Source organism: Poecilia mexicana, unplaced genomic scaffold, assembly GCF_051168715.1.
Source record: "Poecilia mexicana isolate PSO_F unplaced genomic scaffold, ASM5116871v1 scaffold_9, whole genome shotgun sequence".
In the NCBI taxonomy this organism is placed as follows: Eukaryota; Metazoa; Chordata; class Actinopteri; order Cyprinodontiformes; family Poeciliidae; genus Poecilia; species Poecilia mexicana.
The window spans coordinates 3,789,625-3,800,454 of record NW_028263378.1 but is presented as its reverse complement, the minus strand read 5'-3'; the positions used below and the strand labels follow the sequence as shown (position 1 = coordinate 3,800,454).

Here is a 10,830-nt window from a genome sequence, read left to right as displayed (position 1 = left end):
AGCAGTTTGTTCAGAACAACTGGACCAAACTATCTGTTGCTTAATGCAGATGTCCGAACTTTTTTTTTTTACAGTAATTACATTGCAAAACTAATTGCATCGATTTTTATTTTATTCAGTTTGAATCACTGATCAAAAACAAAGTTGATTTGTCATCAGATATCATATAAAAACTATGGGATGCCATAAAGTGTCAAGGTTTATTCGGAAATAGTTGCATCTTTTTGATTTATTATGGAGGAATTTCAACAACAGGTTAAAATGCTCCACAATCAGAAGGTTGGCTGATACCTTTCTGTGGGTTTTTTGTCATTTGCACTGTTAGAATAATCGATTTCATAAGAGCATGACATTAAATAAACAGATAAGAGAGGGACAATGGGATAGCTCAAACACTCAGCATGATAATGCATTGACCCCAGCTGCATTACCCTCTTTGGATATTATGCATTTTGATTTTCACAGATGTAAATGCCTGGATGCTGCGGTCCTTCACACCCACCAGCGATTCATTGGTTTTCCCAGCCTGTGATGAGTTGTGTGGCCTGCAGCTGATTCCATTGACAGAAAAAGAACAATGGTGGCAGGTGGCCAGCACTGATTCATCTGCACCTCTGAGGTCACAAGGGAACAATAATCCAGGTCACTGGTGTCCAGCCTAAACCTGAGAGGAGATCTGAGGATGTGCTTTCAGTCAACAAGCAAAAAAAGAGGGAAGAAGACAAACAGAAACACCAAATCTGTTTTCCTGACTTTATAGTATTCACTGCCTACCAGTGATTGGGTTAGTGACTCAGCTGTTGCATCACCAGCGTTTAAATCTTCCCACATCTTATTTGCGCATCTGTATGGAAGCTTGGAGCAGTTGTACTTTCTAGTGTCAGATCTGGTGTGATCTCATTTTTTTAATTTGTGTTACATCCAGAATTTGTGTTGATGTGTTGATCCAAAACAGACATTCCTCAACGTTCCCAACTTCAACAGGCTAACTTCTGATGAAATACAAAAGGAGACGCACTAATTGGGCTTTTATTGGTTGACACTCATCAGATTTCTTTTCTTTTTGCTTTTTTGATCATTTCAGACAAAGGCAACCTGTCTAAATACATTGTGAACTATTGAATTGATGATTTCATGAATCATTTGAAGAAATCTGATCAAAACTGACACGGGTTTATGAGAAAATATAGTCACACTCCCATTTTAAAGGGGCAGTATGTGTTTTCCAGGCACATATTGCCATTTCGTATCAGCAGTCAAACTTGGTGGTAATATGATAATATAATAGTCTTGGGTTGCTTTGTTTCTTTAGAACCTGAACGACTTGCTGTTATTGACAGACTGGATTGAGCCAAAAAACCCAGAAGGACATTTTGGATCCAGTCTGCCCATCACTGTGGGACCTCCAGCTCAAATGGGTTATTCAGCAGAAAAATAATCAACAAAATAAAACAAAACAAAAATAGATGCTTTGGTGTGGTGGTGAAACCATCTCCAGGTTATGATGTCATAATCAGGAAGACGGGCCTGAAGTCATCTTGAACCAGCCCTGGTCCAAGCTGGACAGAAAAGCTTATTTCCCAAGAAGTTATGTGTGCAATGCGATGTGCACTTACACAATCTGGGCACCAGGTGGAGCCAAAGAGCTGTTTTTATTTCTTTGATGTTCATCTTTCAGTTCCAGTCTCAGTCTAACTAAATAAACTCCAAGTAGAGACAAATGTTACCTGATTATTTGAAAAACGAGAACAATTTTTTAAAATAAATATCTACTATAGTAAATTTGTTGTCAATAAAAACGTATCTTTTAGGTTTTAAAGCAAAAAACAAACAAATTAAACAGATACATTTTCTTTGCCTTGTTGAAAATTGTGGAAAAGTTAGTTTTACGTTTAGTTAGGTTATTTATTGCTGTTAGTATTGATGTTTAATTCTGTTTCCCCTTTAGCGTATAAACCATCTGTGTAAGTTGCTCTCATGTGTCTGTCTTTAGGTCAGTTTGCAGAATCAAGGTGTTTATCTGCATTAATCATTTTCTGTAAGCCACTTTAAGCAAAATTATATTTACTCTTTTATGGAACTTTTATATGTTTTGAGCTTAGTCAATTTTGAGCTTCTTTGCAGGGTAAAATAAAAACCCACTTTGAAGATTTTGTCTTATTTCAAATGGTTTAAGATATTTGCAGTAGAAACTAAACCAAAAATACTTGGCAAGATTTTGTATTTTTGCAGTGTAAGAGATTGTATGTGGGCAGAGAAAAGTAGTTCAGGATAAAACCATAGAAGCATTGTTTAAATCATTGCCATGCCATTGACCCTGAGGTATAAACATCTGTTTTGTAAGACTGATAACTGATAAGGAATCATTTTATCCATTAAATGCGAGCTTTTTTACTGGAGTTTTCCTTTTCTTTCACTAACGTACACGAAACAGGTCTGGACATTCCCTAAAAATGTTTTAAATTGGATTCATTATCAGCTGCTAATGCTGAAGCTAAATGAGCTGCTAAATGTGCAGCACATTTAGCATGTTGAAAAGCTGACAGTAAAGATAAATGTCTATTCTATTCTAATAGCTATTTATGTCAAACCAAACATTTTATTGCACAACACATAGTAGAACTGATATAGGAGGTAATAACAGACCAAAATGTCATTTGATGAGTCAAAACAATTTATTAACTTTCTCTTTTGAACACAACTAAATCAGTTATAAACTGCTTCTCTATTCTGTTTCAGTGACACAAGTACAAATGGATCATTAACACAGGGAGGGAGTGAGAAGGTGACACAAATAGCTAAAACAGGACTCTGTGTGGAAACAGTCAAGGCAACGCAGACATCAGTCAAAAAACACATTTAACTTCATCCTCTGATCAGGTACCTTGAAAAAAATAAGTTTCATAAAAATATCCAACAAACATCTGAGGGCTAAACATACTGAAAGATGTCATGTAGCTAGTACAAAATTAAATAAGGTGAAAACATAACGTGACTGCACACATTTATAAATAAAACAAATATGAAACACATTTTCAAACACGCAAAACAAATTCATTTTTTCTGCACCGGCCACCAGGGGGCAGCACGAAACCTCAGCAGCAGAAGGCCGCGTTTGAACAGCCGTCCTCTAAAAACATTTACCCACTCAACCATCCAGCCAGGATTTAAATAAGTGTTGCTTCCTACTTTGAAAAGTTCTTATCTACAAAAACAAATACCAAACGCGTCTCGTTTCAATACAGCCAGTGCATTTTTTTAACACACATCACAACCAGAGTAGCTGCGTTTCCACTGACCGTAGAATTGCGCAATTTGACATGTTGAAAATTAGCTTATGGGAAACACAATTAAAAATATATATATATATATTGATAAAGATTCGACGACGCTAAAATGAGGGGTTTTGATCACGTGACTTCACGTTGCACGAGTCACATGATCAACAACCGGATGTTGCCACTGGCGCATAGGAAAAAGAAGAAAACAACAGGAAGTAGTTGGAGGATCAGGGTTTTTTATGACGTCGTGTGAGCAAGCTTATTCATGTGGGATTTTAATTGCGTTTCTTATTTAATAGAAACTTGAGATTTTTTTTTCCAACATCAGCATAATATTAATATTAAGTTTTGCGCACATTTTAATGGAAACACAGCCACTGTTAGAGTCACTGATCAAAAGCTATGGGATGGGGAAAGTTGAGCTGGAAAACTGGACAAAATGCTGTCTTAGTGAACTACAGCATTAAGGTTTGGCTTCTCTGTGCAGAGAATGCTGGCATCAGGAACCAGAAGGTGTGTAGCATATCTGTGTTGCTAGCTGACCAGCAGCTAGCGCAATATTAAAAGTATTAAAACAGCAGGGGGCGCAACAAGCCCCAACACCTGCACACAGAAAGATCAACCTTCTTTTTCACCCTGAAGGTCTGTAGTGTGTCTTTAACAAAACGACTATAAAGTCATACAAAGAGATGAAAAACAGCTGTCTTCAAATATACAGCATGGAGGACGCAGGGTCGAAAAGCACAGCTCAGTGCTGGGGAGGGGAACATTCAAAGCCCTCCACAGTCTGAGGAGAGATTGTCGTTTCCCTTCAGAGATTGGGATACTTTGCTTGGACAACAGCAGAGTGGACAGGGCCTGTTGGGTTTGTCTTCCTTCAGCTTTAAACTCTGCTCAGCAGAGTGGATCTGCAAAGGAAGCACACAGAGACACGTCAGTACAGAAAGGCCAGGAAGTAACTGAACCCCGACAGCAGGATGTGACATCAGAGGTGGGTGGAGTAACCAAAAATTGTGTTGAAGTAAAAGTAGCACCACTTTAACATCTTTTTACTCAAGTAAAAAGCATCCATCCAAAACATGAGTTAAGAGTAAAAAAGTATTTGGTAAAAAGTCCAAGTAACTGATCAAATTATCAATCATTTAATATTTAAAAATTACATCATCAGACAGACCAAAATATAAAGTTAAGTGGAAATTTTATTTTACAGACTAAAATGTCAATAAATTATGTAAGTTAAAAAAAAAATCTAAATAAGTTTCTTTCAATATAAAATTACTCAAATAAAAATAAAAAGTGCAGCGTAGAAGAAATATTCCTAAATAGTAAAGGCATAATATAAGTTAACTATAACAATGATAATTAGCTTATTTGTTTTTATTACTAAAGATTTTTTTTCTGTTAATGGCAGATAGGATACATAATAATCAGTATTATAGCTACAATAATTATAATGTATGTAATACTGTTATTACATTGTTTGCTGTTAGTTTTGTAGTACAGTGATTCTTGAGAATAGGGACAAAATGGGTTTTAATTTTCCCATATTTTTTTTTTATTATTTCTCAACCTTATGTATGCAAATATGACAAATAATGTTTAGAAAATATGAAGATGCTAAGGTACAGGCTCCCAGTTGCGAATTTTAAAAAAAAAAAATTACATTTTTAATCGACCTGACCCAGAACTTTGTCATCACCATCTGACAAAAATAAATCTAAAATGATTTTTAAAATACCCCATTAGTGATATTTTTACTCAATTTACAGACAAATGCTTCTCAAGAAATAAAATAAATATTATTTAAAACAAAAAACAAGAAAAAGTCCATCTGATGGAGTTGACAGTACATGACGGAGTTGACACAGAACTGAAGGTGGTGACAAACTAGTGAGTAAAATGAAAAACTTGGTACATGTGAAGTAATGCAATTCATGTAAAATACATTAAAATGAATTAGTTGCACAATTAAGTGAGATTTGACAACAATTTCACTGAAAGAGTCAGAAAAACTCTGACGGAGTTGACATCTGACGGAGTTGACGAAATGCCAAACTACCTCAATTTATATGATGTTATTCTGAAGAAGGCCATATTGTAGCTCGTCAGGTCCATGAAATCTTTACAGTTTACCAAAATTAAGCTTTTATTTCGCAAAATTTCATCAAAGTTTTGTAAACTGTCAGTTATGGAGTTGACACATCATGGTTGTGACAAACAACTTAGGAATAAAACAGAAGAAAAAAACTAAAGAATAACTTAAGCTAACCGGAGCTAACTAGCCCTCCTAGCAAAGGAAGAGAAAAGACAACGTCATGGGGTCCTCAGAAGTTCTGGTGCCCCCCAATAATGCCTGATTTTTTTACATTCTTTTCATTTCTGACGGTGTTGACAAAAACTAAGGACAAATTTCAACGGAGTTGGAAAATATCTAAAAATTATTTTTAATTCAATTTATCGATACTTTTATAATTATTTATATGACTACTTATACTTAATTGTCATAATATATAATTTTAGTATTTCTTTAATTGTTTTAAACTATAAGAATGTGTTGAGTTCTGCTCCTGGACAAGGGCTTTTACAGGCATCATCCACCGACTACAATGTTTAAAATAAAAAAATATTCAGCAAAAAAAAGAAAAATATACATTGTTGTGCTCACATGACCCAGGTTAGTTTAGTTAGATATTTGAAAAAAATATATTTTGTGTATATTTTATTCAAATTTCATGCTTTATCCATAGGACCTGTTTTGTCCCTATTCTCAAGAATCACTGAGTAGACATATTTATTTATATTTTATTGATCATGATGAATCAAAACAATCTTTTGGGGTTTTATTACTGGGAAACGTTTAGTTTTCTGTAATGGAAACACAGATCTCTTATTTGGAAAATTATTGTTTTACAAAATAGCGTTTATTTTGTTTCCTTTTTGTAATGTAAATGTACCAAAATAATCTGAATCTGACTCCCACCAGTGTTAAGATTTTACTGCTTTCTGTCCACTAGGGGGCAGTGGAGCTTCACAGACGTGCTGCTCTAATACGTGGAAGGATTTCAAAAGTTATCGGCTCTTGTTACCAACACTGAGCTCAGTTACAAGTCAGGTAACAACTAGGAGTGATTATATGACCTTCCAGTCAAAATTAAAACGCCTTGTGATTTGTTCTGACCGTCTGACCTATGGATGTTAAATTAGATTTTTTTAATGCAGACAGAGGAGTTGTTCTGCAGTATTTTTTTGTTCTACTAAAGTAACAGGAACACCTCATCAGTCATTGGAAAACATCCTTATTGACTGATAAACGACTGCAGAATGTGAGACTTAGACAAGAAGAGAGCGTTTCGATCAGCAGTGGAGGCGAGCGCTGACACTGTGTGTGTTTACTGAGCAGTGTGAGAGGTCAGCCTCCCATCCTGACCTACATCCCTGTGGTCAGCCCGGTCGGGGGGGATGTGATTCTGTTCGCTGCGATTGAAATCCCCACAGCGTACAGGAGGGTGAGGAGGAGGAGGAGGAGGAGGAGGAGGAGGAGGGTCATACACACCTCAGAGACTTCCATCTGTCCTTCTCCATGTTGTTCTCAGGACCTTCGCTCTCGTATGATGCCAGATACAGAGCTGCAGAAAATGAAAGGAAATCATTATGTTTTATTGATGAGCGGATTCCCAAGAAGAAATAAAAACTAGGGAAGCACCTAGATGCACTGAATTGACTTAAGACATTACTTTTTCTAAATGCATATGTAACCTGGTTGTAATTCTCTTTTGTTATAATTACACAAAATGTCTTTTTTTTTATTATTTGTCTTGTTCCTTATCTTACTGAAACACCTCTGTCATTGTTTTAACCGTGTTACTTTAAGATTGAAGCCCCTCCCTTTTATTTCTTCTTCTGTGGTATTGTCTTTAAATTGTTTGTGCCCCTTAGCCCCTCCCCTTTTGTCATGTTGTCCTGCGGGAGAGGTGTGTGCGTTTTATTTTTCCATCTAAATACATTCAGTTTATTTATAGATCTATTAAGTTAATTTTTGTTATATACTTTTGTTTTGTGTAGGACTTGGAGCGGGCAGCCTTTAACACGATTGTTTTGTTTGTATTCTCGTCAGGTATGTTGTACAAAAATGTTTATTTAGTTTTTTTGTAAGTTGTGAGAGGTGTTTCCCCGCGCCCCTTTTGTCATGTTGTCCTGCGGGAGAGGACTTGGAGCGGGCAGCCTTTAACACGGTTGTTTTGTTTGTATTCTCGTCAGAAATAAACCGAGAATCATCTTTTAAAAGATAAACTGCGTCACGGCCTGTTCACTCAATAACCAGCACAACGCAGAAAAGGATCCGGTTACACTTGGTGCCGTTTGACCCGCTGTACCGTCGAATCTCCGCTGCTGAAGCTGCTGCTCCGCTGCGCCTTTCCCGCCTTTGAGGTCTGGGCTCCGCCTTCGCTGCGCCGCGCGCCTTTGCCCTGTGCTTTGACTGGCAGGCGTTGGTTTGCTGTATCCTGGCAACAAAGTGAGGTTTCTGTTGCTCTGTTTTGTGTACCTTGTTTTATACAAGGGAAATAAGTGAAAAACGATATATTTTTAATTTTGTCAATTTGTTTTATTGTTTTGGGAAAATAAACATAATTTTGAAATAGTACATAATCGTACGAATAAAAAAAAAAAAAAAAAAAATTGAAGACAACAAACCAGTCTGTTTATTATCCTTTGCCTGTAGATAAGTTTTTTTTGCTGACTGATGCATTGTTCTTTTTAATAGTGTTTCTCTGTTACTGTTTGACGAAATGTGTGACACTGACGTACCTTCTAAGGGTGATGAAGTGGACCGGAGGGTTACTTTTAGTTTGGGGAGGGGCCAACATTACATGTCATTTGGAAGGGGTAGGCCTATGCCTTCTAGTGCATATGAATGTTCTGTTGATCAGTCTGAGCTGAACCCCCCACCTGTCCCTGCTGCTGCTTCTACACCCATTGGCAATGCAAGGTCTGACCTTAGCCAACTAGTTTCTACTGAGGCTCTGAGTGGGGTGATTGCTGATTTGGCTAAGCAGATTGGGGATGCCATTACAACGAACCTGAGTGGGCTAAACCCACAAAGTCAATCACAATCTCAGGTTGCTCACAGCCAACCCAGCGACCCGACCGATCAGTCACAAACGAGGTTTGTGGTTCAGTCTGATATCAGGGCACCACCATATTTCAAAGGTGACCACACTGACACTTTCTCCATCCAGGAATGGGAGGGTTTGATGAGATGTTATCTGTCAAGAATAAGATGTGTCAACCCTGTAGAAATGTGTGAGATCATCACATCCAGACTTATTGGGAAAGCTAGAGATGTGGTTCAGGTGTCGCTTCGCTGCCAGCCTCAGTCATGTAGTGACAAGTTGGTTTCTACTGTTTTTGATATTCTGAAACGCAACTTTGGTGAGCTGATCTTCTCCAGTTTACCAATGAGAGACTTCTATAATATCCTGCCTGCTGATGGGGAGACAGCCATGGACTACTGGATTCGACTGAACAAGTCTATTGAAGCAGCAGATGAGTGCTTGCGTAGAAGGGGGAAGCAGGTGGAGGATCCAGGAGCTGAAGTTGTTACAATGTTCATCAACCATTGTCCTGATCCTGGTCTAGCTCTTTCCTTCCAGCTGAAACCTATTGAGGAGTGGACTGCTGCTGAGGTCCAGAGCCGACTTGATAACCATGTTGCGAGCCTTAGGAGGCCAATGGTTACTACGAACAGGGCTGTTGGTTCATCTACAGGCCCTGCTGTTCTCTCCTGTCTTCCTCAGCTTGGTGCTCAGTCACCCACTGCTGCGTTGCCAGCCGATGTGGCACCATTTGCTGTCCGTTATCCCCAAGCTGCTTTAGCATGTGATCGTTCTTCAGCTTCAGGGCCCTTATATCAGCAGCCACAGCAGCATGTTGCTCCACAACCGACTCCCTTTCAGAACGCAGGTCCACCCAAGCCAACTTTTTCTTCCAGTTCAGGAGTCGAACCACCTCATCAGATGGCAGAGATGTTTGATAAAGTTCTGTCTTTGTGTGCAGCTTCTCTTGCTACAAGACAACATGGTCAGCATATGGGGAGTTACACACGTGGTTCTAAACGTCCTCAGCATGCTCCATGTAGGGTTTGTTGCTCGGAGGAGCATACAACACATTCACACTGCAGACTGTTCAGACTGTGTCTCAACTGCTTTGGCTCAGGACACATTAAAAGGGATTGTCCTCAGCCTTCTCATCACGCACCGCAGCCATCCTCCCAGTACCCTAGTTTAAACTAGAGAGCCCGTGTGATGAGAGGGGCAGCATGGGCAGTGTGGATAATACCCTCACAAATGCACTAGATGCACACTCTATTTATACTGAGTGTTGCAACGCTTCACCTGAGAACAGTGATGTGGTTTTCTTGGGGTCACAAAGAGTTCAGAGGGCTAGTGATTTGTTCTATGCCTCAGTTTCAGTGAGTGACCGATCTACACTGAGGGGTATGTTGGACTCTGGGAGTATGTCATGCACATTGAGCGTGGAGGCAGAGAGCAAACTAAGAGCCGCGGGTGTTGATTTGATCCCTCTTGCAGTCCCAGATAATGTGGTGCTCGTCGGGTGTGGTGGCCTTCTCACGCAGCCTCGATGCATCTATGAGTTGAACATTGAGATCTATGGCTTCAAATTTACAGTACCGACATTTTTGATACCTGGCCAACATGATGACTTCATCATTGGTAGCAATGTGCTCCGGCCCCTTATCCAAAGAATGAAAACTGATTCGAGGTACTGGGAACTCATTACATCAGACACTGCAAACCCGGAGTGTGAGGAGTTTTTGCAGCTGCTGAGTTGTGTTTCTCGGTGGTCAAACTCTACTTTACCTGACAAGATTGGAACGGTCAGGCTCAGACAGGCTGTCAGCCTCCTTCCTCGTCAGGAGTATGTGGTTTGGGGGAAGCTTCCGTCCACCTCACCACTGTCATTAGGGGGCACTGTGGTCGTTGAGCCATCATCTGCTCGTTCCACTCCAAAAAACATTTTGGTGGGTCGTGTAGTAACACCCATGTGGGGGGATCGTTGGGTCCCTATGAAGGTTCTTAACCCAACAGACAAACCTCTAGTACTGCGCCGCAATGCTAAGATCGCTGATGTCTTCCCATGTGTTGCTGTGGAGGACTTTGCGTTTAGTCAGGGGAGATCTGAAGTGTACTGCAACCATTCTGCTGTTTCAGCAAGCTCATCACATCACAGTGCTGATCCAGCACAGATGCTGAGAAATTGTGGTCTACATGACATCGACATAGAGAGCTGTGAGGTGTCAGGTGAGACTAAAAGAAGGCTGGGTGAACTTGTGGTTTCTTACCAGGATGTGTTCTCCAGGGGGAAACTGGACTGTGGTGAGGCTAGGGATTTTGTCCATCGCATTCACTTGACTGATGACCAGCCATTTCGCTTGCCTTATCGACGCATCCCACCAGCACATTATCAGCAGCTGAGGGAGGTCTTGTCTGAGATGGAGATGAAGGGTATCATAAGGAAGTCTATTAGTGAA

The 10,830-nt window shown here is 39.5% G+C and overlaps 1 protein-coding gene across 2 annotated transcripts in view; it reads right to left on the bottom strand.

The window, feature by feature from the left end:
• Positions 1-2,656: 2,656 nt before the first annotated feature.
• The window catches only part of rasgef1ba (RasGEF domain family, member 1Ba), a 78,749-nt gene continuing 70,575 nt past the window's right edge, over positions 2,657-10,830 (bottom strand). For both annotated transcript variants that reach the window (XM_088008634.1, XM_014994650.2), the window contains 2 exons: positions 6,835-6,907; positions 2,657-4,189 (listed from right to left, as the gene is read on the bottom strand). In XM_088008634.1, the coding sequence (XP_087864760.1) occupies positions 4,165-4,189; positions 6,835-6,907 (98 nt within the window). In that variant the 3' untranslated portion in view covers positions 2,657-4,164. The remainder of the gene's footprint in view (positions 4,190-6,834; positions 6,908-10,830) is intronic.